The sequence below is a fragment of the Aotus nancymaae genome, unplaced genomic scaffold (genome assembly GCF_030222135.1).
Source record: "Aotus nancymaae isolate 86718 unplaced genomic scaffold, 86718_ANA_hifiasm-v0.15.2.pri h1tg000021l, whole genome shotgun sequence".
NCBI classification, from domain to species: domain Eukaryota; kingdom Metazoa; phylum Chordata; class Mammalia; order Primates; family Aotidae; genus Aotus; species Aotus nancymaae.
The window spans coordinates 8,666,645-8,694,425 of NW_026988433.1; the positions used below are offsets into that span (position 1 = coordinate 8,666,645).

General features: G+C 58.9%; 1 protein-coding gene across 24 annotated transcripts in view; it reads left to right on the plus strand.

Annotated features, from left to right (window-relative positions):
• NCOR2 (nuclear receptor corepressor 2) overlaps positions 1-27,781 on the plus strand; it is a 211,703-nt gene that overhangs the window by 111,006 nt on the left and 72,916 nt on the right. For 23 of the 24 annotated variants that reach the window (XM_064379585.1, XM_064379594.1, XM_064379584.1 and 20 more), the window contains 5 exons: positions 493-671; positions 4,764-4,818; positions 7,273-7,371; positions 23,654-23,790; positions 25,465-25,637. In XM_064379585.1, coding sequence (XP_064235655.1) covers positions 493-671; positions 4,764-4,818; positions 7,273-7,371; positions 23,654-23,790; positions 25,465-25,637 — 643 coding nt within the window. The remainder of the gene's footprint in view (positions 1-492; positions 672-4,763; positions 4,819-7,272; positions 7,372-23,653; positions 23,791-25,464; positions 25,638-27,781) is intronic. The other variant, XM_064379588.1, reaches the window with a different exon arrangement.

Here is a 27,781-nt window from a genome sequence, read left to right on the forward strand (position 1 = left end):
TGGGGCACGGGGGAGGTAAACACTTCGCTCCACCAGCGAGGCAGCAGACCCTCTCTGCGCCCCCGGGCTGCCTGCATACCGTGGGGGCCGCCGGACCCAGAGCCCACTCCTGCCTGCTGAATCTGGAAGGCCGGCCGTCTCCCGGCTCCCTGGGCCCAGCTGGGCTGAGCATCCTTCCTGCAGTTTTATGGCGCTTGCATTTCCAAGGGGAAGATTCATGGCTCCCCTCCCACCACTGAGAAGGCGGCTGCTGCTCTCTGCATTTAATCAGCAGTCCTGCCCACCATAAACCTGTCGGGAGGCCTTTGCATTCTCCCTGCCCCCAGAGTGAGCTATTATTATGCTGAAACTCATCATTCTCCTCCTCTGTCGTTTTCCCTGCCCTGGCCCAGAACATCCGCACCCTCTGTGCCTCCCCGGTCCCCTGGCTGGCCAGGCGGCCAGAGCACCTCACCCCCAGGCACTCTGACCCTGCCCTCTGCCTCCCTGCAGAACTTGGAGAAGCAGATGCGCCAGCTGGCTGTGATCCCACCCATGCTGTACGACGCTGACCAGCAGCGCATCAAGTTCATCAACATGAACGGGCTCATGGCCGACCCCATGAAGGTGTACAAAGACCGCCAGGTCATGAACATGTGGAGCGAGCAGGAGAAGGAGACGTTCCGGGAGAAGTGAGTCCTCCACCCCCTGGCCTGGCCTCCTGGCCCTCCCCGGTCCCAGAAACCCATCCTGCTGAGGCCTGCGCTGTCTCTGGGGCTGCCACCACAAATGACCACCCGCCAGGGGGCTTCGAACCGCAGGAATTTTCTCTCTCCTGGTTTTGGATGCTGGAAGTCCAAATCCTGGTGTCGGCGGGGTCGGTTCTTTCTGGGGGCCGTGAGCCTATTCTGGCCTCTCCCCAACCTCTGGTGCTGCCGGCGTCCTTGGCCTTCCAGCACTTCTAGATGCATCCATCCACACTCCGCCTCTGTCCCCACATGACCTTTGTCTCCGTGCTTCCCTCTTCCTGTAAGGACGCCACTCACACTGAATTCAGGGTCTAGCCTGGCCCGATACAGCCTCACTTGAATCGCATCTGCAGAGTCCCCATTTCCAAATCAAGCTGCATTCAGAGGTTCTGGGTGGCTATGAATTTTCTGGGGACACACTTCAACCTAGTATAAACTGTAAGGGCACCCGTGTGCAAGACAGGGCACTGAGAGTCGGAAGGACAAGGCAGGAGGGACATTGAGGCTGGGCTGCAGCCCGAGCAGCGCCTGTGGCTGGCCAGTGGCTTTTTGGCGGTTTCTGTTCTGCTCTGTCTTTGATAGTAGCTGCTGGCTGGGCAGGTCCATGATTCCGTTGCTATGCCGGTGTCTTCTTGGCTTCGTGCGTCTCCCCCTCCTGTCCCTTATGACAGCTCAGCCAGGCCCACCCCAGTACACAGGTGATGACACAGAGGCTCAGAGAGGTTCAGACAGCAAACAGAGGCCACACAGCGGAGGCAGGGTTCAGACTCCCCCAGCTGGAATGAGGAGTCTGTGTGGGGAAGGGGCTGCGAATGGGGCCAGGGAGGGGCTGTGCAGAGCAGAGGTGGGGGGTCGGGGGAGTTGGGTTCTGAGAGGCGAAGCTTGTTGGGGGGGCCCTAAATGATGGAGTATTTGGCACAGGTGACTGTGGAGGTGCCAGGTGGAGAAAGGCCAAGACTTGAAAGTTGTGTTCGAGGGAGTCAGACCCCACAGTGAGGGTCTGCGATGTGACATCCAGGCAGAGGGAGACCTCCATTCCTGGCCTAGACCCCCAGAGGAGATGGCGGGCCCTGCTGAGCCACCCCACACTTTGGGGACAGTGTGCTGTAGTTCCAGGGAGTCTAATCTTTTGGCTTCCCTGGGCCACACGGAAAATACGCTAACGCTAATGATAGCTGCTAAGCTAAAAAAAAAAATCACAAAAAAATCTCATCACGTTTGAAGACAGTTTAGGAATTTGTGTTGGGCCACATTTAAAGCCGCCGTGGGCGCATGCGGCCTGCGGGTTGGACAGGCTTTCTGTAATCATGGAAAGGGCTGGGTTCCCTGCCCAGGTCACAGAGCACCTCCTCAGGACCCCAGACCCCCGGGAGGCAGGAGAGTGGGAAGCTGAGGAGTGGACGGAGGCCCCCGTGCTTAGCCAAGAGGGCATGCTGGGAACAGACTTTGCCCTGTCCCTGCCCGACGTCCACCTGGCAGGCCACTGCACCGCCTTGGAGAAGGCCTTGCCTCCAGACAAGAGCTTCCTCCAAAGCAGTGCTGCTCCGTCCCCAGCACCCTGCTGAGCTGTCTCCACCCTAGGCCCTGGGCTTTGGTCCAGGGTTGTGGCCCCAAAGAGGTTCCAGGTGGGACCCGAGGGATGGATGAGGTGACTCTGGGTCCCCAGCAGGGGTGGGTGGACCCACAAGTGCCGATACTGAACCTCAGAAGGGCGTGGTGGCGTTCCAGGTGGGTCTTTGGTGGAAAACTTTTTTTTTTTCCTGAGACGGAGTCTTACTCTGTCGCCCAGGCTGGAGTGCAGAGCCGCGATCTCGGCTCACGGCAACCTCTGCCTCCCGGGTTCAAGCAATTCTCCTGCCTCAGCCTCCCAAGCAGCTGGGACTACAGGTGCGTTCCAACATGCCCGGCTAATTTTTGTATTTTTAGTAGAGAAGGGGTTTCACCATGTCAGCCAGGCTGGTCTCCAACTCCTGACCTCGTGATCCACCCTCCTCAGCCTCCCAAAGTGCTAGGATCAAAGGCGTGAGCCACCGTGCTTGGCCGGAAATCATTTTTTAAGAATAGCTTTTGATGATGGAAACGTTGAAATCTCCATGAAAGTAGAGGGGTAGGGTCGTGCGCCCTTGAGTGTCCTCCCACAGCACAGAACCAGTGGTCCTGCACAGGAAGCAGCCTGGGTCCGGAGCAGGAGTACCTGGTTCCCTTGTGGCTCATGCCTACAGCATCGCCATAGCAGGCCTGATCTCTCTACGTCAAATCGAATTCTCTGTCGAATGCTTTTTACAGTTGTAAACGAGGGAGGTGCTGCTGGGACAGTCATGGGTGTTAAGAGTTACCGTTGCATTCAGTATTATAATTCCCCCGGTAGGCATGATATTTTAGTGTATTTATTTTTTCTAAAAGACAACAAAAAAAAGATGTTCTGGGGTGCTTTCTGTGGCTTCAGCCTTTTGGGAGATTTCATGTGGCTCTGCAGGTCTGATATTCCACCCTCTGTTAATTCGGTGACTGAAGAGCGGGGGACCCGGGCTGGGCTGCTGTCTGCTGGCCGTGGGGCTGGCGCAGCTTCTGCCCTGTGTGAGCGCAGCTTGGCCACCTGCACCCCTCAAGGAGCGTGGGCTTGGTTTGCGGTCTCATGTGCAGAGGAATTGATGGAACTTGGGGTTTTGAAAAGCACCTGCTGACAGCGTGGGGCTCTACCATGTGCTGGTCCTGTGACCATTCCCCCTGTGAACCTCGGTTTCCTCCTCTGTAAAATGGGCATAGCGACAGTGCCTTCCTTGTTCAGCTGTGGTGAGATGCGCAGGGCATAGGAAACTGTTAATAAAATTCTTCAGGGGGTGCAAGTGAGGTCTGTGGGGAGGAGAACAAGTGACCTAGGAGATTTCCAAGTTTGATTCCTGGTCTCTTGGGAGCCCCCACTGTGCCTGGGGAAGCCCCGTGGGAGGGCTTGGCAGGGAAGGAAAGTCACGGGGACAAGAAGAGGGAGCGGGGAGGGAAGGACTCTCCCTGTCTGGAAGAGAAGGGCTTTAGGATGGCTATGGGCTTGCCAGCTGCACCGGGCGGGATCCCGGGCTGGGAAAGCCTGCCATTCCACCAGAAAGAGAGCAGAGGCTGTTCAGGATCCTCGGGTGTTGGTCTGGGAAGCAGGAGCAGGGCCTGTTGGCCTCCTGCCCCACCATCTGGAGGGCCAGGCAGGTCGGGCCCTGGTGCTCCCTCAGTCTCCCTCCATGGGAGCCCACGGTCCAGCCTCGCCGGCAGCCACTGCCCTCCTCGCAAAGGCCGTGGGGCTGTGGCACATCGCCTGGGCCGGCGCCAGGGACTCCACCCAGCACCCCAGGGGTGGAGCAGGCCTTGACCCACATCCCTGCCCCCACGCTGTGCTCCTTTGGCCCTCAGATTCCAGCCTGACCCAGTGGTTTCCCAGTCATTCTCCTGGCTACGCAGGAAGCCAGCTGGGATGGTGCCAGCGCCCCGCCACCGCCCTCCAACTTAAGTCCATGCTTGCCGCCTTCTTGGCTGGCCAACCCCTCCTGCTGCCCCACGGGCACTCAGAGCCTCTGCTCCCAGCTCTCCTGGGGAGGCCCAGCAGGCTGTCGAGCCGTGACCAGGCTGGGGGGGTCCTGCCGTGTTCCCAAGCAGACCCCATGTGGGCCGGGCGAGGCCCTGCTTCCTAGATCCAGCTGGAGAGAAAAACAAAAGCGGATTTTAAAAGGGGGGGAACCCCACCAAAGAGCTGTATGTCATGTCCTCATTTTTCCTGGAAGCCGCCTCCAGCAGGACAAACAAATATATTTTCAAAGGCGCTAAAGCCAGTGACTCACTCCAAGGAACGCCCTCTCTTACCCCCGGGTCCCCACCCCTCCCGCCCGCTGCAGCAGCCCTTCCCACACCCCCCTGGGCTTAATTGCTCCGAGTGGGGCGGTGCCCGCCAGGCCGGGCCAGTGGAGATGGCAGGCGCCTGGGAGCTGATCGGCCGCCCGGCAGGGAAGCCCCGTTCAGCCGGGTCTCATGCCCGCCCGTCTCTCCCCACAGGTTCATGCAGCATCCCAAGAACTTTGGCCTGATCGCGTCATTCCTGGAGAGGAAGGTGAGTTGCCGCCTGCCCTACGCTCCTTCCGTCTCCACCTCCGTGGACAGCTGCGTGGACTTGGGGTGGAGGCCCTCCCTCCTTCCCTCCCTGCCTGCGAGGCCCTGGCCTGCTTGGCCCCTGGCTCCGGCTGCCATGCTTCCCTCCTCCCTCCCTCCCTCCCTCCCTTCCATTCTTCTGGGAGATCAGTGCAGGCCCCGCCCTGGCCTCCTGGGCCCTTTGGGGAGGAGCCTCAGGTTGCTGAGTGCCTGGGAACCCCGGAACCCCCAGGAGAGATGCGTGGCCAGGCTTCCCGGAGCCCCCGGTGCCCGCCTGGCAGGCTCTCCGGCCAGCTCCTCAAAGGCTGCATGGAGCGTCCTCGCAAACTGGGGGTGGGTCTGGAAGCACTGCCTTGCCTGGCGTCCCGGTGACGTCTTCATAGGCAGGAGTGGCTCGCTTCAAAGGGATTGGAGAAAACAGCTTCTCTAGGTCCCTCTGAGGGCCACTGACTGACACCCCTAATGCCAAGCCAGACGTGTGGCCTACAAGTCCCCATCTTCTTTGGACAAGGCTTTATGTGGAAGTGAGGCCTAAAGCCCACTTGGTGCCAAACCCAAGCCCGGAGCTGCTCCAGTTGGCCGGTAGACAGTGTCCCCGGAGAATGACAAGACCGTTCCTCTGCACCCGCAAGGCTGGTGGCAGTGGGCCTGGAGAGGCTGCAGGTGGGGAGCAGGTGGCTGGAGGAGGCTGCGTGTTGGACGTGGCCCCCGGGCCTTCCCCCAGCGTCCTGGGGTCAGAGGAGAAAGACTGCCCGCGACAGTTGCGTGGAAGGCTGCCTGTGTCTTCAGCAGCATTCCCCTGAATCATGTTTCTAGAGAAGGGGCTGCCTGCCCCAGCCTGGTGGACACCCTGCTTGGGCTTCCTGGTTGTAGGAGGGCGGCCAGGAGGATGAGGCAGTCATTTGCGAGGACGGCTGATCCCAGCGCCTGCCCCTCGTGAGCTGATAACCGTAGAAGGAGAGGGACGGAGCAGTGTGGGGAAAAATCTCTCCATGCCTGAAAAACCAGTGTGGAGAAACAAGCCCTATAAATAGCCCGTCTCCTGAGTAAGTGACGACGTCTCCCGAGAGGAGTGGACGGCACAGTGGCCTCTAGGTTAGGGCTCCCCGACATGGAAGCAGGGCGTTTCAGGAACTGGCCAGTGAGCAGTCCTCTTTCAGGACGAGGGGCTCAGGCGGCTTTGTGCTGGGGGTAGACTTCATAGTGTCCTTTGGCTGAGAGGTAACCCAGGATGAGGCTTCAGTAGAGCTTCCAGAGGGGTCTGGAGCAGGAGCTGCCGACGGAGAGGCCGGTGGGGCCAGGCAGGCCCTGACAGTGAGTGAGGCTGACGTCTGGCCGGGAGCCAGGTGGACCAGCCAGTCTGTGCCCGTCTGTAGGGGCAGCTGCGATCCGGAGCTGGGCTGTCGTTCCTGAGCACAGGAAGGAGCTCTCCTGAATTGTTAAAGGATAAGCCGGGCACCCACACCCCCTGAATTGCAAATATTGGCATCTGATGATCAAATGTCTTTCTCAATTGCGTGTGGTCCTGTCTGTGGGCAGGGTGTAGCCTGGGGCCGCCTGGGAGCCCCTCTGGTGGTGGTGCCTGCCAGGAGGCTGCCAGCTGGGGGCTTTTTATTGAGGGCAGTGAGGTTGGAGGCCCAGCCCAGAGGCCTCACAGAGTGCCCCTCGGAGGCGGGGTCCTGGCTTGGCACTGGCCAGAGTGTTGCAGAAACATTTGACATTGTAGGGGGAATGGCTGCGGGCATTGGCGAGCTGGGCTCCGGGCCCACAGGTGGGGACATTGTGGCATCACTTTCTAAGGCTGCTCTCTTACTGGTCCCATTTGGCTGGCGTTCGTGGAGGGCTGGCTGCTCCAGCTTTCAGACCCAGTCTACACGGAAAAGACAGAGGCAGAGAAAAGAAGGAAACCCAGGAAGAGGCCTGTAGGGCATGGGGTGGTCCCGACATGCAAGGCTTGGGAGAGGCTGTGCAGGAAGAGGAGGCTGATGCCAGGGAAAGGAGAACCCGGACCCGTGTTTGGGCAAGGCCTTGAGTTTGCCCGGCTGTGGGCTGGAGTCCTCACTTCCCATAAGGGTTGGGGGTGACGTACGGTGACATCAGCGCTGTCATTAAGCATAGCAACAGCGGCGGTCGTGATAGCAGGCAGGACTTCCATCCTGTTTACTCCGGGCCGTGCTTCGTCCCAAGCACTTTAGCTACGTATTAACTGATCTGATCTTTGTGATAACGCTGTGAAGTATGTACAATTAGCATTCCCATTTTACAGATGAGAAAACTGAGACACAGAGGTTAGGTCATCTGCCCGAGGTCACCCAGCCAGTACGTGGAGGAGTCGGGATCTGAGCCCAGCCTCCTGACTCCTGCTCTGAATGCCCGCGCCGTACCCTGCTCAGCGTCCCCTTTCTCTGTTCCACAGACAGTGGCTGAGTGCGTCCTCTATTACTACCTGACGAAGAAGAATGAGAACTATAAGAGCCTGGTGAGGCGGAGCTATCGGCGCCGCGGCAAGAGCCAGGTAAGAGATGAGGCTGGGGGCGAGGGTTGTCCTTGGGGTCTGGCTCCCTGCGGGCTCAGCGGCCACGTGCCCGGTGCCCAGCGCCCGTGTGGCTGGCAGTAACCGTCTGCACGCGTTGTCCTTGGAGTTGTTGGCCACGGCAGTGTGATTGCGGGCTCCCCTCCACAGTGGCAGCAGGTCTGGGGGGCTCACCCTGTCGGGCTATCTCGAGCCTCTCCTAGAGGCCAGAAAGAGAGCTGGGGAGAAACAGCCACAGGCCTTCTCAGCCTGCAAAATCCGACTCCTGACTGGGTGACCTGTGATCTCTGTATGTAAAAGGGCCACATTCCAAAAGTAAGGGCTTCCCAGGATGACTTGGGGTAGTTCACAAACTTCATGCGTTTAAAATGTGAATGGTTGTGCGTGTTTATCTTAACACATACTTGAAAGAAAAAATAGCCAGTACTTCAGCTCGCCGTGTTTTTAGACGCTGTTGCTTGGAATGATACTGAAAGGTTATTTACGCTAGAGCAGGGGCTGGCCAACTGGGACTCTGGGGCTAATCCGGCCCACCATCTGTTCTTGTGAATAAAGTTTTATTGGAACACAGCCATACCCGTTTGTTTGCATATTACCATGGCAGCATCCCTGCTGCTCTGGTGGAGTTGCTGAGTCATGACAGAAAGTGTATGGCCTGCAGGATCTCAAATGTTTACTATCTGGCTCTTCGTAGAAAAAGTCTGCTGACCTCTGAGTTAGAGGAAAAAGGAGTTGGCTTGAGAAAATATTCAGTAAATGATGGTAGAGATGAGAGGTTCAGTGGCACACCTTTGAAAGGGCGATCCTGGGCGCTCGGTGTTTGGGAGAATTTGTTTTGCGTCTGGGCTCTCGAAGCATCGGCTCAGAGCAGATGCTGGAAGCACTGCACGGAGGAGGCGGATGGAGGCAGTGGGCACTCTGGTGGCTGCTGGATTGGAGTCAGTCAAGGCATTTCCTTCCTGGCGGTCTCAGTGGCGAGGGGCCCGGTGAGAGTGACGAAGGGCAAGAATAGCCCGAGCTGGGATAAGGGGACCCCAAGGTTTTCCTAGGTGGGTACTCCCTACATTGGCATCCCCAGCCCCTCCCCAGAGCTGCCCGCCTTCCCTCTCCCAGGCTTTCAGAGGTTGAGACCCACCGGGCAGAGAGCAGCCATCACGGGTTGGGGGGGTTCCCAGTGTCTGCTGTGAAACAGCCACTTCCCGACAGCTTAAGAAACTCCCCGAGCCACCCCTTGCCGCATTCCCAGCATCCGGCCACGATGCCAGGGGCTGAGCTTGGTCTTCACCTGCAGGGATTGTGGAAGGGTGGCCGAGTTTGGCTTCCAGAGAGGGTTTTCCTGTCTAGTTTTCTGTAGCCAGAGTTGACCAGTCTGCTTGCTCTTCTAACAGATACGTCAAACCAAGAGCGAGTGGCACAGAGTGTGTGTTCCAAAGATGTAGCTGTGTGTGTGTGTGTGTGTGTGTGTGTGTGTGTTTGAGACGGAGTCTTGGTCTGTCGCCCAAGCTGGAGTACAGTGGCATGACCCTGGCTGACTGCAGCCTCTGCCTCCCGGGTTCAAGCGATTCTCCTGCCTCAGCCTCCCAAGTAGCTGGGATTACAGGCATGCGCCACTGCATCCTGCTAATTTTTTGTATTTTTAGTAGAGACGGGGTTTCGCTATGTTACCCAGGCTGGTCTCTAACTCCTGACCTCAGGTGATCCACCTGCCTCAGCCTCCCAAAGTACCGGGATTACTGGTGTGAGCCACCGCGTGCTATGTGTTTTTGAAATTGAAGTGCATTCAGGAACTTTCTGGACTGAGGGAAAAAGTCAAGTAAGTGCCAGGCAGGGAGCATAGAGATGTGAGGCTTGAGAGGCAGCAGGGAGCGGTGGGGACTGTGGCAAAGGGAGGGTGGCTAAAGGCCTCGAGATGCATTTGGAAAACATCCTCGGGCGTCTGCTGGGCACCTGTTGTATGCTCATTCTCTCGCTGGGCTGCCCAGGTCCCCTCCCGTGACCTGTGTCGGGGCATTGAGGCTGGGCTCGTGGTGGAAGCCCTTCCTGGTAGCTGGGCTGGGGACTTTGAAGAGCAGAGGCCCATCCCTCCCCCTGTGTGAGAGCCACGTTTGCACGGAGGGAGGTGGGGAGACCAGGGTGGTTTAGGGAGATGGGGGTGTTGACGCCCTGCGTGTCCTGTTGTGGTGGCCTGGCTTGTGCCCTGGCAGAGTGAGTGTCCAGTGGAGTGAGTGTCGGGCTTGCGGGCTCACCCGTCCATTGGGCATTTACTGTGTGCAGGCATGGGGACCTCCATGCTGGTTGTAAACAGGTGGCTTCAAGTCAGTGCTGCAGGTCTCCCTGGGAGGCGGCGTTGAGGGGCATATCCTTGAAGACTCCGCAGAATAAAGGGCCCCAAAGAGGAGGTTGAGGAGCAGCCCCACAGTCGGACCAGGATGGGGCCCTCAGGTGCAAAGGCAGAGAGCATGGGAGACAGCGTGTGTCTTCAGGAACAGCAGGGAACCCGAGTCTTTGGAATCGAGGGGGTCCTGGTACCTCCCAGGGCCTTAAATGAATGAAGAAATGGAGAAAATTATGTGACCCTCTTTCTTTTGCTCACTTTTGATGGGTAAATAGTGATTGTTTTTACCCTGTGAAAAATAGAAGTGCAAACTTGATAAATAACAGCTCACACTTGACTTCACTGTCTGTGGGTGGCAATAGGGCGTGGTGAGGCCTGTGGCTAACTACAGAGCTTAGGCCCCTTCTCAGCTCCAGCCGACACTTGGCCAGTGGCCCTGAATTTCTAGGTGTTCTGATCTTTGTTGAGGAGCTGGAAATCTATAGTTTTGTATTCAGATTGCCAGATTTTAAATCTTAGATCACATTACACACACAAAAAAGGAAAAAAACCCAACTAAACGCTGTATAAGCCACACAATTCATATTTGCTGTTGAAATCACCCCCAGCCGCTAGTAGAAGACCTCTAGGTTAGACTATGGAGGCGGAGATTCTATCCTTGGCCAGGCTGGGGCACCGGGGAGGCCCTAGAATGTTCCATAGCAGGGAGGACATGTGCCCCTCTTTGCACCGTAGATGTCCTTGCTTAGCCGTGGTGTCTGCAGTGCCTGGGAGTTGGTGGGGCTTCGCTGCTGAGTTTTACGCTCTGCTGGAACTACTGTTCCAGGCAGGGGCTCCCAGGATGGGGACATGGTGCCTGCGTGCCCTGCCTTTCTCAGGAAGATGGCAGAAAGCAAGTAGGGCAGGAGGTCCCTGTCTGTCTCATTCGGAGGCAGCACCTGTCTCCGGGGCTCGCTCCTTCCTCGGATCAGCTGCGGCTGCTCAGGAGGTGGTGGCATGACCTGGGCCCTGCCAGGGAGGGAGATTTACGCTCGCATCCTGGAACAGCTTCTGTGCCAGGCAGATCCACTGCCCTGCCACCCCCACAGGCCTGCTTCACAACCATGGGATAAACAAGGGTGCCCAGGTGCTAACTCTGAGACTCCTCTCTGCCCCGAGGCAGTGAGCAAAGGCTCAGCCCGTCTTGTGAAGCGGAGGTGCAGTGACTGCCACTAGCTGAGCATCTCTGTCTGTGGCTGGGTCTGTGGAGCCACTGACATGGCTCATCAGTCTACCCGGGCAAGGGCGTGCCACCTGGGGTGGGCCCGACACGGCTGCGGTGACAGACGGGAGGTGTGTGCAGCGGGCGCTCTAGGTGGGCCAGTGCTGTGAGCACACAGAGCCTGCAGCTCCTTAACTGGGCGGGGAGGTGAGCCAAGACCGTCCCCACCTCTACCCGCTGCCTCCGCGTGGCCGGCAGCTACAGGTGGGACAGGCGTCTGGGACTCTGGGTCACTGACTGTGGGCTGGGGAGCCACTGCCCTGTGCTATGGGCACCCAGGACACCTCTGTGGTCCCGTCCTTCTTTCTGACCTACCCTGGCAGCTCAGGTCTTGTGATCAGGCGGGAATCCCAGGCCATGGAGTACACGGGCCCCTGCACAGCCCTACTCCCCTCACAGCTGTCCTGGGACACTTGTCCACGCTTCTCTCTCCCTTGTAGGTTCCTGAGTGAGCAGACACAGTCCCTTCCCAGGCACCACGGGAAGATAGAAAACCTGGGTCTGCCCAGCAGATGAGCCCTGCAGCCTCAGGGGTAGGGTGCCTGCGGCAGGGGATACTGCCTGCCTCTTCCCCGACGTGTTCTTCGGGGAGGGAGCTTGAGCTCCCCTCTCCGTGGCGTTTCTCTGGAGGGGAGCAGGTCGGGTTCTCCCTGCCGTCCCGGGCCCTCTAGTTTTCGAAGGAGACTTAGGTTGTCTCAGCCAATATTCGTTGGACCCCTTGGTGGCTGAGTAGGGGACCTGGGAGTCCCATGAGACATGGGAGCCTTGTCAAAATTCCAGGGCACCAGCCCTGCCGTGTGATGGGAATGGGTGCTGCTGGCCGCCGTGGCGGTGATGACGATGATGGTAGTAATGGTGCCAGCCGACAGTCACGCAGCACTATCCCTACCGTGATGACTTTGACCCCACCGGCACTGGGGAGAGGTGTGTGATCATCCCACTGGCCAGATGAGGAGACAGGCGCCGGGAAGTGCGGGAGCCTCCAAGGCACCTGCTGAGTGGCAGACTGAGGGTTCTAGTCCGGCACACGCCTCCTGGGAGCTGGAGGGAGGCCCCGAGGTCCCCGCGGTCCCCGCGCTACACACTGGCCATAAAGCCAGCCTTCTGAAAGCCAGCCCTGACCCGCCAGGCAGGACCACGGCTCTCCTGTAGTCTCTGCGGGGCCCTGTGAGGGCAGGCGCAGAGGGGCTCATAGTGAGGCTCCATTTCAGTGGGAGGTTGGATGCTGGGTGGGGGGACCCAGGCGAGCCAGGCTCGGTCTGTGCTGTGGAGACACCCTCTGAAATGGGGTGTGTGGGAGTCCTGAGGTGGGACGTGCCCAGCTGAGCCTGCACCGGGCTCAGTACCCCGCGCCACTGCCTGTGTCTCTCCTCCACCATGTGTCCCCAGCTCCTGGGGGCGGCAGCTGGTCAGTGGCTCTTTCTCTCAGCACCTCCGCCACTACCATATATGTCTTTGGGGAGTTGCTGAGGGGTCTTTCTTGTTTCCCTGTCTCTCTCCTTGTCTCTCCTCTCCATCTCTGTCTCCCCCTCTGCCTGTCTTGTGCCCTCAGCAGCCCCGCTCCCGGTGCGCACACCCCCTCTCTCCTGGGTGGCTGCGGAGGCCGCTGTGGGTGGCTGCAGAGAGGCTGTGGTGCTTGTGGTCCTGGCACGGCTCCCGTGGCTCCAGGCCACGTCTCTGCAGAAGACAGCCAAGAGTGGCCACTCTGGTCATCCGGACAGACGCCTCTCACAGGGGCCCTCCCGCCTCATGTCCCCAGGCTCGCCTGCCCACAGACTCCCTGAAGAGGTGTCCGTCGGATGCTCAGTATATGCATGTTCAGCCTGGGCATTCGTTCAGTGCCTACTGCATGCCAGGCTTGTCACACTCTACCTTCGGATGCGAATCCGACCTTCATCCTTCAGACAAGTAGGGTGCAGGGACCAGCTGTGCCCGACCCGTCTCAGCACCCCAGCAGACTGCCCTGATTCCACACTGCAGGGGTGGACACAGGGTGGGACTTCCAAGGCGTCGGGGAGTAGGCACGATCGCCCCCCCCAGGCCGGACAGTGCCCATGTGCCGCCTGTGGATTTCCTGAGTTTGGGGGTGCGTGGCCCAGGCCCAGGGATGTGGGTGCCCGTTCCCTCGCCATCTGTCAAGGTTGGATTGAAATACAGACTGTGGTGGGATCCGAGGGAGGGGAAGCCTGTGGGTGAGGGTGATAAGTGACTCCAGGGACACTGGACCGCACCTCCCCGGTGGGGAGGATTCCAACTCCCTTGGACACCGCTGACTCCGTCGGGCTGGCCGTAACCAGCATCTTGGGACTGTGGCCTCCTGGAGTCCCCCGCCGAGGCCAAGGCCTGCTTATGAGGGGACACGTCCCAGCCCAAGTCCTCAGATGTGAGTGTGTGTCGGAGTCACTGGGAGGGCTGGGGAAACCCACACGCTGGGCCGTACCCCTCACCCCACAGTAGGGCTGAGGCCCAGGACTCTGCATTTCCAAGGAGCTCCCAGGCACTGGTGGAGGACCTTGCTCTGAGAGACTTGGTGCTGGGTAGGGGTCGGCCCCTGAGCAGGAAGCAGGGTGGCCAAAGGGGTCGTCAAGCCCAAGATGGGCTCCCCCACAGCCTGGACCACCCATGGGGGTACACTTGAGCTGGAATGGTCCTTCCCAGGTGTTTGAGGTGGGCAGCGGCCTCCCCGGCCAGGACCCACCTTGGATGAGGCAGCTCTGAGCTGCAATGTCAGTGGGCCTGACAGCCGAGGGCAGCCAGGCCCTTCCAGAAGGGAGGTGTGGCGAGTCCAGCCGGGAGGCAGCCTGTGCCTCTGCACGCTGGCAAAGCCACGCTTTATAGACGCTGTGGCCACCCGAATGCTTAACCACAGCTCAGCAGCAAGACGCCAATGCCACCGAGTCATTCCGAGAGCACCTGCCTTTTCTGAAGCGCTGGGACCAGGCCTGGACCTGTGCCCGCCGTCCCCACCCTGTCGCCCCCATACCACGCGTCCAAGACCAAGGCAGTTTGAGTGTCATTTCCGTGGCTGCCTTTCTAAAACTTGGGTGGTTACAAAGTGGAATATAAACTCCTTGATTAAACATGCTGGCCAGCGTGCGTCTCTGGACTCAGACCTGTGCTGCGTGTGGCTGCCTTCGCTCTGGCCCACCTCGGTCTCCACGGCCCTGGGGAGGCGAGGGATGCGCCTGGCCGTTTGGAGTGGTGGGATTGCTTTCTTATTTAATGGATATGCCATCCTCTTTTTGGAAGCTTCTCTGTATTCTGACACAGGGGGATGCAGGCCCAGGGGTAAGCTTTTGGGATGCTAACCCCTCCACACCCACCCCCCGGAGACCCCACATGCCTAAGCTTCGGCAAGGGAGGACTGAGCCCCTACCTCCTGAAACCTGGTCCCTGAGATGGGCTGTGAGCGGGTTGCGAGGTTGGAGGCTGGGTTGAGGCCCAAGCCTCCTCTCCTGGGCTCCGGCCCCATCGCTGCCACTCTGGGGTGAATCACAGACCTCAGGGCAGTGGGGGGAGCAGCTCAAACGCCGGCACCGTGGTTTATAGTTCGTGATTCACTGATGGAAGGGCTGCGCTATCCTAGTGAATTGCAAAACCAGCACCCAGGAATGCTGGGGCCTGACCGCAGACCGTGGGGGGTGCCGGGGAGGTGAGGAGGTGAGGTTGGCTGGGCCAGGTGGCAGAGCCTGGCCCCTGGCGGCCACCGTGGCCTTCCCTCAGTGATGGGGGTTCATGTGGCCAAGGGGGTCTCTCTTCTGGCAGAGATGGGACACAGGGACGGGAACAGCCCGTCCTGGGCTCCAGTCCTCTGGCCTGGGTCCAGGGAGGAGGCCCAGGGAGGCCAAGGCCTCGCCCCGGCTGCAGCCACCCCGTCTGCGCCCTCTTTCCACCGCTTCCACCTCTGTGCCTCTGAGTCTGCTCTGCCCACACCCCAGGCTCCGAATCTCCTGCGTTTTTCTAGGTTTCTCTTTCTGTGTGTGCACGGGCCTGTGTCTGTTTTTCTTCCCTTGTCTTCCTCCCCTTTCTCTGTCTCTTTATCTCTGTGTCTTTATCTCTCGTCTGTTTCTCTGCATCTGCTTTCCCGTCTCTCTCTTTCCCCTGTCTAAGTCTTTGAAACTCTGTCTCTAGTTCCCTCTCTCCCCTTCTCTCTCTCCCCATCTCTTCTCTTCCTCCCCGCTCCCCCCACCCTGTCCCTGGTTCTCCCCTCTCACCCTTACTCCTCCATCTCTCTGCTTCTCCCCCACCTCTCTCCCTTTCTCTCTCCTCCCTCCTCCAACAGCCCCCGCCCCCATTCTCCCTTTCCCCTGCCTCCTCCATCTCTCCTCCCCTAGCTCTCTGTGGAGGGACTGGTGACCTTGTTCCTCTCGCTGTGACACTCAGCTTGCACAGGGAACGGTGTGACCAGGAGGGCTGTTCCAGGGCAGGAGCAGCCAGGCTTGGTGTCCGGGGAGGGGCAGCCACGGTCAGTGGGTGCTGGTGTTCAGGGCAAGCTGCCTTCCCTGGGTGCTGGAGTCACTGGATGGTGGGGACCGGTGGCAGGCGGGCCAGATGGCCACAGGCTGTGTTTCAGCTCCCAGGCCCAGGGCTTGAGGCTGGCCAGGATGGGCCCACAGCCTGCTGGTGGGAGGTGCCAACTTTCCCAGGCCTGTCGGAGGAGGTGCCAGGTCCTCCCCACTCAGGGCCCACTGGGCTGGGCAGGATTGGGTGCAGATTCAGGGCTGAAGTGAGCGTATGTCACTGGTTTCCTGGCCAGCTCTGTGCTAGGTGGGGAGTTGGGGGCTCCCTGAGTCCTGCAGGCAGGGACTGTTCTCAAGGAGGGCAGCTGGTAGCTGGGCTGGAGCCCAGGGATGGAGCAGGCCGGGCTGCAGGCTGAGAAAAGACAAGCATGGCCTTGGCATGGGCCAGGCTGCAGTGCAGGGGCAGCTGCGTCCCAGGCAGAAGGAGGCAGAAAACGTGAGCTCCCGGCAGCAGGTCAGTCAGGATCGAGGGGCCTGGGGGGCATCTCCAGCTGGGCTGCCAAGTCAGGAAGCCGTTCCCAGAACAGCAGCCTTGGTGTCTGGTGGCCGGAGGCGCTCAGGGAGGGGCCCTGGCAGGCTCGCAGGCGGCAGGTCGCCCCTAGGGGATGGGCGGCCTTTGAGTCTGTTCTGCTGGGATGTCACTCCTGGTGATTCCCTAGTGGACGAGACAAACACGCAAGGTGGCTCAGGCCTGCAGTCCCAGCACTGTGGGAGGCTGAGGCAGTGAATCGCTTAGCCCAGGAGTTCAAGACCAGCCTATACAATATAGTGAGACGCCATCTCTACAAAAAAATGTTAAAAATTAGCCGGGTATAGGGACATGCTCCTGTGGTCCCAGCTTCTTGGGTGGCTGAGGCGGGAGGACCGCTTTGAGCCCAGGAGGTGGAGTCTGCAGGAAGCCATGATCATGCCACTGTGTACTCCAGCCTGGGCAACAAGCAAGACCCCATCTCCAAAAAAAAGGGCAAACAAGGTCCCTGGAACTGACACCTGTGGGGGATTTGGACCATGCGCAAGTCAGTCAGTGTGGCAGTTTGAGAGTATTACAGGACAGACATGGAAGCCAGACTCAGGAGGCCACTGCTGGGCAGAAGCTTTTAGGGAGCTGCCCCAAGGGTTATCCAAGGAAGTGTCCCTTGGGCTCCGACCTAAGTAATTAGAAGGGACTGGCCAGGCAGAGGTCGGGCAGCAGCCCAGGCCGTGGGCACAGCACATGCAAAGGCCCTGAGGCAGAACGCACAGGGCATCTTCCAGGAGGCAGGTGATGGGCACAGGGAGAGCTTCCCTGAAGGAGGTGGGCACGGGCCAGGGATCTCAGCCTTGGAGCAGGGACTGTGGATTTGATGCCGGGTTGCAGGACGGGATATGAATTGGGATTTACAGCGGAGCCCGCTGGCACCGCACACATCTGTACGGGCGGAGCAGGCTGCCGTGCGCGTGTGCGCAGTGTTGCTCACGTTCTGTCGACACGCATCTTTCTGCCGGAGAGTGCTGGTAAATGTTTAACAACCAGCTTTCTGCAGGGGGAGGCTGTGTTTGTAGCACGTGCTGGTTGCCATGGTGTAAATAAACCCTCCCTCCGTACCCGGTGCCGTGCAGCAGCGTGCTGTCACTGACTTGGAGCTGGGGAGAGATGCCCTTAGCACCAAGCTGTCTTCACCCTATGCGTGCAGTTGGCGGAAGAAGCCTCCACAGCACAGATGACTTCGTAGCCAGATGATCAGGAAGCGAGGCCCTTGAGTGGAGTGTGCTTGTAACCTTTCTTTTCTCTCTCTTTTTTTTCTTTTTCTTTTTTTTTTTTTGAGACAGAGTCTCGCTTCTTTGCGCAGGCTGGAATGTGCAATGGTGCGATCTCAGCTCACTGCAGCCTCCACCTTCTGGGTTCAAGCAATTCTCCTGCCTCAGCCTCCCAAGTAGCTGGGATTACAGGCATGTGCCACCACACCCAGCTAATTTTTGTATTTTTAGTAGAGACGGGGTTTCACCATTTTGGCCAGGCTGGTCTCAAACTCCTGACCTCAAGTGATCTGTTCACCTTGGCCTCACAAAGTGCTGGGATTACAGGTGTGAGCCACTGCACCCGGCCTGTTTTGTTTTTTGAAAAAGCTTATTATTTTTTAGAGATGGAGCCTCGCTCTGTCACCCAGGCTAGCATGCCATGGTGCAGCTGAAGCTCACTGCAGCCTTGCCCTCCCAGGCTCAAGCTTTCCCCCCATTACCCTCCTGAGTAGCTGGGACTACCAGCATGTGCCACCTAACAAAATTACCACTACCAGCTCATTTTTTAAATTTCCTCAAATGGTCCTCCTGCCTTGCCCTTCCAAAGCACTGAAACTGCAAGTATGCATCACCTTGCCCGGCCATCATTTCTTTAATTGTAAGGTTATGTGTTTCCATTTTGCCATGAGCTGGTAGCCACTGGCTCCAGCACACCAAAAAAGACAACCCTTACGCATGGAGACAGCCTCGCCTGACTGCGTTTTCCCCAGCAAGGGCAGGTAGACTGAATCTGGGGGCAGGGACCGGGTTTAGGGAGGAGCTTCCAGCGTCGGGGAACTCTGTTCTGCCTCCGCTCTGACCCCTGACCCCACTTTCCACTGCAGCCCTGGGCTCCTGGATTCCCATCCCTACACTGCCAGGAGGTGGTAGGCGTCATGAGGATGTGCCCTCTCAGAGGCACCTGGCATGCGGTAGATGCTCAGTGAAGTGTTTGTTGAATGAATGCATGAGATCGAGCCGCAGATACTACTAGGTATTGGCAAGTTCTCCGGACCCCTTTGTGAGGACTTAGCATCTGAGAATGAAATCTCATCAGCCTCTACCTGGACCATCGCAGCACCTTCTCACTGGACCCTCTCCTCTCATTCCCGGGATCCACCGCCATCCCTCCCGAGACCTGCTATCGGATTGCCCTTTAACATGGGGCAGGTCACGTGACTCCCCGCCAGCCCTGCGCCTTTTGAGAAAGGTCCCGGGGGCTCCCGCCACCCTTAGGACGCCACCCGTATTTCTGAGTATGGGTGTTAGCTCTGGCCAGGCCCTCCAGCCATGTCCCAAAGTGCCACTTGGTGGGCACAGGGGGCATTTTCCCACTGCCATGCCTCTGCCCACGTAGGCTCCTTTCCCTGAAATGCCATCTCTCATCCTCCACTGCTGGAGCTTTGGAGACTCGGCTCAGAGGCCTCCTGCTCCACCAAAGCCCCTTCCTCGCCCTGCGGTTCAGGACACCTGGCTGCCTCGCCTGCACCATGCATGTGCCTTTTGAAAGTGGTCTCATCACTGGCGCCTCCATCTGGCCTGTCTTTGTCAACCTAAATGCAAGCTCCATACAGTTGGGGGCCACATCTTTCAGTGGCCGGTGTCTCCCTTGGGGGTTCAGGGCATGCTGGTGGAAGGAAAAATTCAGGCCGTGGCATCATTTGGCTTAAATGGGCATAGGGAGGAGACTGTGACCCCCTAGCCCAGTGCGGAGGCAGGGCACCTGGCTGTAGGATCTTGCTAGGAAATGCTGTGTGACATTCGGCGAGCTGCTTAACCTCTCTGTGTCTTTGCGTTCTCATCCATAAAACTGGGATGATACTAGTTGTAGGGAGGATTCAAGTAACTAACGGGTAGGAAGTGATGAGGAGAAGAAGGCCTCATCAGATGCGCTCAGCGAGCCAGCGTTGTTTTTATTAAGATGTTTTCTGCACAGTCCCCGGTCTGGGGTTTCTGCACAGGCCCAGTCTCACACTGCTTGTCTGGCAGGCTCAGGGTTACAGGTTCAGTGTCCAGATCCGGGGGCAGGCGTCCCTCGGGGCTTTGGTCCAGTGGCTCTGGCTAACCGTAGACCTGGTAGGGTTCATCAGAGAGTTGTGCTGTGGTTTGGGGGTATGTTTCTGACCACGCATGGGGCACAAAGCCACCATCGGCCTTGCCAGTGGCACATCTGAAAGGCAGAGGCAGCCTTCTAGATGAGCTCAGGGTCCACTGAGATAGTGGAGCTGGCTTCTAGTGCTTTCTGATTCCTCTTCTCCCAGGCCCACACGTCCAGGGAAAGGTGTCCACAGGTGTGTCCTGCTGCTCGCTCCTCGGGGAGTTGTGAGCTGGGGCCTCCCTCTCCCTGCATAATCTGCCGGCAGTGGCAGCTTCTTCTGGCGTTGGTTAGAAATGCAGAGGCCCAGGCCCCACCCCAGACCCACCGAGTGGGAATTGGCAGGGGATGTGTGTGCACCTCCAGGTGTGATGCTCTAACGAGAGCCCACAGGCCAAATTGGCCCACCACCTGCTTTTGTCAATAAAGATTTATTGGCACACAGCCATGCCCTTTTGTCGACCTATGGGCTGCTTTCACAGGACAGTGGCAGAGTTGAGGAGGGGGTGACAGAGACTGTGTATTTATCCTCTGGCCCTTACAGAAAACGTTTGCCAGTCCCTAATAAAGCACTGGTTCTCAAACTTGGCTGCCTGTCAGGATAACCTGGAATTTGACATACAGACGCCTGGATCTCGGCCCAGAGATTTGGATGTCATTGGTGGGGGTGTGTAGCCTGTGCATCAGGACTTTGCAGGGCTCCCCACATGATCTGAGTGTGCAGCCATTGTCATGGGACCTTGAGACCCATGGTCCTTAGTGGCCTGGGAAGCCAGCAGGTTCAGTTCTGCCGCTGTGGGCAGGCCCGACACCCAGCAGCCTAGCCTGGGCAGTGTCGGCCACCATGCTTGCTACCCTAAAGCATAGCCGGCTTTGGGGCCTGAGCTGGCTGCCGGGTCCCCCCAGCTCCTCGGGGAGTTGTGAGCCGGGGCCTCCCTGTCCCCGCATAACCTCCCAGCAGCGACTGTGAGCAGCCCTCAATCAGTCCCTCCCTCGGCCTCCCAGGTAACGGCGGTGAGGCCCGGCAGATGTTCATCCTGAAGCTGCGAGGGTCTGTCCCACTGGAAAGCGGATTTTAAGGCCAGGGCTGCTCGGGTATTCTCCTTTCATCCTCCTCCACCGGCCTCACTCAGTGTGGGCTGCGGGGACGCCTCTCCCACAGGAGCTGTTTAGGCCACGGAAAGTGAGGAGCCCGTGCCCAGGGCTCTAGGCCTTGGCTTCAGGGCAGCCCGGGAGGCCCTGTGCCAGTGGGTGTTGCTGCACCCACTCCAACCAGAGGGGGAGGGTGAGAGGCCCCCCTGCCCTGGGGGCTGATTAACAGTCAGGGAGGAGGAGGAGGTAGGGCTTGGTGCCAGGATTGCAGTCCTGGTGGGAAAAGGATGGAAATGGTTACCAGGATCTAGTGCAGATCAGGACTTCTGCCCTTCCCCGAGATGGCATGGGCTTGGAGGACTCTGACCCGGGGGTGCTGGCTGGAGACTGCTGGGGATGGGTGCAGAGGAGACCAGGACAGGGCAGCAGGCTTGAGTCCCTGCCCTGCTGTTCATTAGCTTCATCGCCACCTTCTCTGTGCCTCAGTTTCCTCTTCTGTAAGATGGACAGGTGGGTGGGTAGGGGAGACCACGTGGGACAGAGCCAGCCACGTGGCACCGTGAGTAATTCTGATGAGGAACATGGGGATGACTACTGGGGAGAGGGGGCTGTGGGCAGGCCCTGGCAGGGCTCGGAGAGTCTGAATGGGAGGCGGGTAGGATAGGCAGACGGGGCGGGTGGGGCAGTCTGCAGAACTCGCTCCCTAGGTCCTGGCCAGGAGTCGGCCAAGACTCTCGGCTGGGGCTTTGGGAACAGCAGAGTCACATCCCCCACACTCTGGGCTAGTCAGCCTTCTTTGCTCCGAAACCTTGAAGCTTTGCCTCTCTGAGTCTCAGTTTCCTCCTCTGCAGAATAGGAGCAGTGATCGCTGCTCTCCTGTTTCTGAGGGTGGCTGAGGACACTGACAGGATAGTGTTGTAAAGCACTTGGCATGGTGCAGGGGCTGGGTCACCCTCGGGTCATGTCCCTCCATGTCACTCTTAGGGTGTTTTCATCTCCATCAGGACTTCCGAAGGGCTGGAGCTGGCCCATATAAAACGGACAGCACAGTGCCTGGCACCTAGTCAGCTCTCGGGGGTCTGTGGGAGTTTCCTCCTCTGCGCTGGCCTCTTCCTTCCTGGGACTTTTCTGAGGACTCAGAGGAGGGCTGCGGTGGGGAAGGCTCGAAGCTCAGGGCCTGGCCCAGATGCACCCCTCTCCCACCTGGCCCCTGCCTGCAGCCTGGTGGGCGTGGAGCTGCATTTACTGACCATGTCAGAGCAGACCTAGCCTCTCTGTGGGTCCATGAGTGAGGCCCCAGGAGCCTAGATCCAGGGCTGATGGACACGTGCTCTGGGAGGGAGGCTCTGTGGCCACTGCCCCCATCCATCGGGAGGGACGCCGCAGCCCAGGTAGGGGGTTCTCGGCACAGACGTCGCTGAGTGTGGTCTCAGGAGACAGCAAGCTCCCTGTGATTCGAAAGCCCCAGCCCTGCCCAAACTCTGGCCCTGGGCTATACGCCTGACCCGGGGGGACGGCATTCATGCTGGGCAGCCCAGTGGGCAGGATGCCCACCCTCAGCCAGCCACATCACTCCTCCCTCCCTGGGTCCCCACTCTGCCCATGTCAGGCAAAAGTGGACACAAAGGCCACTGTGTAGGTATAAGCCAAAAACCCTCCCTGCCCCAGCCTCCACCTCCAAATGAGTCTTCACTTGCCAGCTGTTTAAAGGTTCAGTTTGAGAGTTTGAAGTCAGGAGAGGGAGAACAGGCTGGTCCCAGGATGCCGGGCACCTGTTGGGGAGTCAGCAGCAACCTGGGGGCTGAGGGGGTCTGTTCAAGTTGGGCCGCTCCTCCCCTTCCTGGCTCCTCTTACAGAACTCAGTGGCGAGGGATTCCTGGGGAAGAGAGGCAGAGGCAGGCCTGGGGCTCTGCTCTGGACCCAGCAGCAGCCTCAGAGCCCACGGTTGCCTGCAGCAGTCAGACCCTTGCTCTGCTGTTCTGCCCCATGCTCGGCCCCATCCTAAATGAAAAGAGGCTGGAGAGAGTGTTGTGTGTGGAGCAGGTGCCTGTTCCTGGCAGGAAGGAAAGGTGAGAGAAGGGGTCTCCGTCACCCCCGGCCCCTCCTCTTTCATCTGCTTGGAGTTCCTTCTCCCTGGTTTGAAGCATTGGTGTGACTGTGCCCGTGCGACACATGAAAAGGCTCTGGGGTTTATTTATTTCTAGCTCTGGGGTTTCTTTCTAGCATTTCACTTGGCTCAGGGGGATGCAAAGATGGTCTGGTTTGGCAGCTGCCTGCAGGGAGGACCTTGGAGTGTCCACGAAAATCAGTGTGTGCTTTCAAAGAAATCAGGCGGAGGAAAGGAAATTGCGAGGCAGTGCTGGGAGGAGCTCACACTCCCTCCGCTGGGTAAGGGGAGGAGCCGGGGCCCAGAGTGTCTGGGACAGGCCCGAGTGAGGAGGCTGGCGTGGCTCTGAGCCTCTCTGATCCACTCTCTCTGTCCCCCTGGGGGGCCAGCATGTGAGGGAGACAGGGCCAGGAAGTAGGAGCAGCCTCCTCCATGCAGGCCTGGGGCCTTCCTGGGCTCTGGGGAAGCAGGGGCATCCCCCCACCTCCCCGTTCTACAGACTTGGAGACTTAGGCTTAGAGAGGTGGCCTCAGCTCTGTTGGGGGCAGGGCAGGAGTGTGTCAGGGGTGTGTCCCCAGCTTCCCAGATGCTCAGGCACCCCTGCTGAGGCTCGCCAGGGCACCTCCCTCGGGCCCAGTTTGCTTCTGCCCCTCTTAAATATCTGGGCTAGACTCAGATGTGGGCATGGTGAGGATTCTTTCATCTCAACCTCACAACCCGAGGCTGAGGCACAGGCATGCTGAATACCCCTGCTGTCAAGGCGAAGGAGTTGGCACAGAGAGGTTAAGACCTCCTCCAAGCTCACACAGTCACTGTGTGGAATAGCCAGGAATTGAAGCCAGTGCTTCTGACACCAGTGCTTCCTGCTCCTCACCCGACTCCGCCTCCCAAGGCCCTGCTCTGGCAGGACCCCAGGCCGTGCCTCTCCCCTGCTTATGCCAGCAGGGCCTGGCTTCCCGGTTGTTATGGTGTCTTCTGGGCAGACTCCACGGGTTTCCCTCCTCCCCAGCTCAGGCTGAGCCCAGGTGCAGAGATTCACCTGCTCACGGTTTTCTTCCCTCCCGTCTCCCCGCTGCCCTCCCCCGGGGTCTGACAGCAGCAGCAGCAGCAGCAGCCGCAGCCGCCGCCCATGCCCCGCAGCAGCCAGGAGGAGAAAGATGAGAAGGAGAAGGAAAAGGAGGTGGAGAAGGAGGAGGAGAAGCCGGAGGTGGAAAACGACAAGGAAGACCTCAAGTAAGGCAGCCCGCTGTCCCCGGCAGGTCCCGGCCCCTGACCGACCCCGGTGGCACACGGGTCTGGGAGACCCTTTGTAGACCTGGGTGGGGCGTCCACCCATTACCTGGGAGCAGGAGGAGGCCTTTCTGCTCGTCTGCCCCTGACGGCCCCCCTCCGGAAGCCCGCCCATTGCCTTCCTCCTCCTCCCTGCACCCCTCTCTCCTCCGCCCTCCCTTTCTTCTTCCAACCCTCTAGAGACTTTAGAGACTGATAGCTCATTTGAGCTCTACTCCTGAGCTAATAAATCCAGGCAATGACTTTGGAACTCTCTGCCTCCCGCTGCCTCCCGCTCTTCGCCTCCTGAGGCGCCAGGGAGGGGTAAGGGGGGATCAGAGGCGCTCCTGGAAGGACTAGGTGTGCAGGCGGCTGCTCTCACCTTTAGAATTATTGATGGCAGTGTGAGTTCTTGCAGATCAAGGCGCATCCTCGCCGCGGGGGCCGTGACAGCCTCCGTGCCTGCCAGGGGCTGCGGGAGCGCAGCCAGCTGGAGAAGGGGGGGCGGCGCGACTTAGCGCCAGGTACCTATGATGGGCTCAGGAATTTGGCTGCAGAGAACATCTGGCTTCCTTATCCCCGTCTCCCAGACGCTTCCAGCAAGGGCCTTTCAGGAAGATGAATGGGAAGGCGGAGGTGATCCATCTGAGCCGCCCGCAGTCAAGCTCGGGTATCGAGGTCGCGTGCACCCCCACACACCTCGGCTAGGCCTGCTTGAAACCAGCAAGAGGGTTTCCTCCTGCAACGCCTCAGGCGCCTTGGCCCTTGATAATACTGAAGGCCAGCAGATTGCCTGTTACAGAGCCCCTCTGGGAACAGCTCCTCTGTGGCGAATAAAATGACCTTGTAGATTGCTGCCAGCCCACACTCCCCTTCAGTTCACCAAACAGTCTTGAAGACAGTTCGTGTCTCTCTCTTTGGTGCATAAAATGGTCTTGCAGATGGCCACCAGCCCAGAAGAAAGTAACCTAGCAGGAAAGTTCCTAGTACCTCCCATTTGGGGAATAAAATAGCCAGCCGTGTAACTACCTGTCCACATGGCCTTAGTGGTGAATTAAGTAGTGGATAGCCCAAGTTACACGCCTTACCTCCCTTTTTTTTTTGAGACAGGGTCTTGTTCTGTCGCCCAGGCTGGAGTGCAGTGGTATAGTCATGGCTCACTGCAGCCTTGACCTCCCGGGCTCAAGCGATCCTCCTGCCTTAGCCTCCCAAGCAGCTGGGACCATCAGCATATACCACCACGCCTGGCTAATTTTCTGATTTTTTTCTTTTGTAGAGATGGGGTCTTGCTATGTTGCCCAGGCTGGTGGTCTTAAACTCCTGGGCTTAAGCGATCCTCCCAGTTTGGCCTCCCAAAGTGCTGAGATAAAGGTGCAAGCCACCACGCCCAGCCGCAACTCCCTTTTGTTAAATAGTATGGTGCTGTACTGCCGGCTGTACTCCCACTTCTGGTGAACGGAGCGCCCCTGCAGACCACCCCGGGCAGCCTCACCCCAGTCCTCTCCCTTCTTTCCTAGAGTCCATTAGCACCACGGCTGGCAGCCAGTGCAGATCCAGCTGAAGAAACAGTCTCCTCCCGTGGCTGTTTGATTTCCTGACTCAGACGAAACCATCCTGTCTCCCTTCTCTGGCCTGCAGGGAGAAGACGGATGACACCTCAGGGGAGGACAACGATGAGAAGGAGGCCGTGGCCTCCAAAGGCCGCAAAACCGCCAACAGCCAGGGGAGACGCAAAGGCCGCATCACCCGCTCCATGGCTAATGAGGCCAACAGCGAGGAGGCCGTCACCCCCCAGCAGAGCGCCGAGCTGGGTGAGCGGGGGCCCGGGACGCGAGTGTGGGCGGCTGGAGACACGGCGGGTTGCGCTCGCATAAGAGTTTCGTGCAGTTTGAGTTGATTGGCAGCAGGCCGAGGGGTTGGCGGAAGTCGTGGTTGGGGTCAAATCCCAGCGTTACCTACTGGATGTGCTGTGTGGCCCAGAGTGAATTCCCAAACTTCTCTGTGCCTCTGTGTCCTCATGTTCTCAGTGGGAGAAATCGGTGGTTACCTCTGAACATCGGGGGAGAGCTGTAGTCACTTGCTAGTGGAAAGTACCTAGAACAGTGCCTGGGGTGTAGGAAGAGCTCAGTGGCTTCAGCCACGGTGATTACAGAGCAAGGAGATGTCACATAAGAATCCCAGTGACCAGTTCTGGAGTTTCTCGTTGTCGTTTTTAAAGCAGAAAATCTGGCCACAGTTGGCCCAGGTTTCCATGAGGCACCCGTTGTTGGGAGCTGAGTAACCACCACCCCTTCTCAGAATGTCATGGGCTCTATTTGTCCCCACCCAGTCTCCACTCTGGTAGGTGTCTGGGTTTGTACCTTCACTTCAGTGGGCCTCGGTTTCCCCTTCTGTTGAGAAGGGTGTTCATCCCTCACTGCCCTCCCAGAAAGTGGAAAAAAATAGATGATGTGAGTAGCAGTTCCCAAGATTTGCCACAGGGGGCAGCAGTGTGCGTCTGTTGTCTCTACTTCGTTGAGCTGTTAGGGTCCAGCCCTCCAGCCGCCGTGGGAACTCACCCAGGGCCCAAGCGCTCAGGCCGAGGCCCCACCTGCCAGGGCTCATCCAGAGTGCAGAGTTGACAAAGATGGCGCTTCATCTCCCACAGACCCCCACTGCCCCCCACTGGGGTCCGGGTCATGCACCTGTCTCTTCTTCCTGTGGGAGGTAGTGTGGACCTGTTTCATAAATGGGCCACTCGAGTCTCAGAAAGGGAACGTTGCCTCTCTGAAAATCTCATTGTCGCTGGGATTCAAACTCAGCCCCATTGGCCTCAGAGCCTGTGCAGCTCCTGTAGGCATTTTCCAGCTGCCCCTTGGTGGCAGTGTACTTGGAGGCCCAAGGTCGAAGGGTGTTCTTCCTGCTTGATCTCTGGGGATAGTCCTCTCAGACCCAAGGCTGATGCTGGGGGCTTGGCTGCAGGGTGGAAAACACACTCCTGGGCCTTCCACCGCTCTTTCGGCACCTGGCACCCCTGGCTTCCATAGGCTTCCTGTAGGGGTCCTGTGGGGAGGAATGGGAGCGTTGATGAGGTCCTGAAGAGGCCCAGCTGCGGCCGCAGAGATGGGGGAGGCTGGGGTGGCTCTGGCCTGTTGAGGGTGATGGGGCTGCCCATGGGGGTGGGGGCCCTTTCCCCTTTCCTGCTGGAACCTTCCTGCAGTCCTCAGCCAGCCTCGGTTGGACACACCCTCTGCCTGGTGCAGTTCCAGGCAATGAGTCCATGAAGCTGACGTCCCTCGTACCCACCCCTCACGGGTCTTAAGCAACTGGAAAGGAAGGACCAGGGCTCATATCCAGGGGAGCTCGGCGGACCAACCCAAAAACAGTGCCACAGCAGAGATGCGGCCGCCTCTGGCCAACCCCAAGGCCAGGCGGTGTCCCTTCCCAGTAACAGCAGAAGCCCCTCCTCGCATTGGGTGACTGGGGGATGTGAAAATTGCCCTCTGAAGCAGGGTTTCTCCACCAAAGGCGATTTTACTCCCCGCTGGGGGGCGCCTGACAATGTCTGTGAACAGTTTTGATTGCCACAGTCGGAGGCGGCCACTGACGGCCAGTGTGCAGAGTCCGGGGCTGCTAAGCGTCCTGCAGGGATGGGACAGCCTCACAGTAATGGAAGAGCTGGGCTCTGAGAGGGTCCTCGGGCAGACAAGGTCCGGGCCCATCTGAAGCTTATGTCCCACTGTCACCAAGTCACCAGGTGACCCCCTTCCCAGCAACGTACAGACAAAAGCAATCGTAGTCAGGGTCCTTGACTGCCTCAGTTTCCCCATCTGTAAAATGAGGTGATTGCTGGTGCTGCGACCTCAGTGGCTTGTGTGGAGGTTGGCCCCGACCAGCAGCACGCGGGACTGCCTGGCACAGCCCCGGCTGCCCAGCATAAGGGCTCAGGAGTCGGGCGCCACCGTGGGTACTGGCT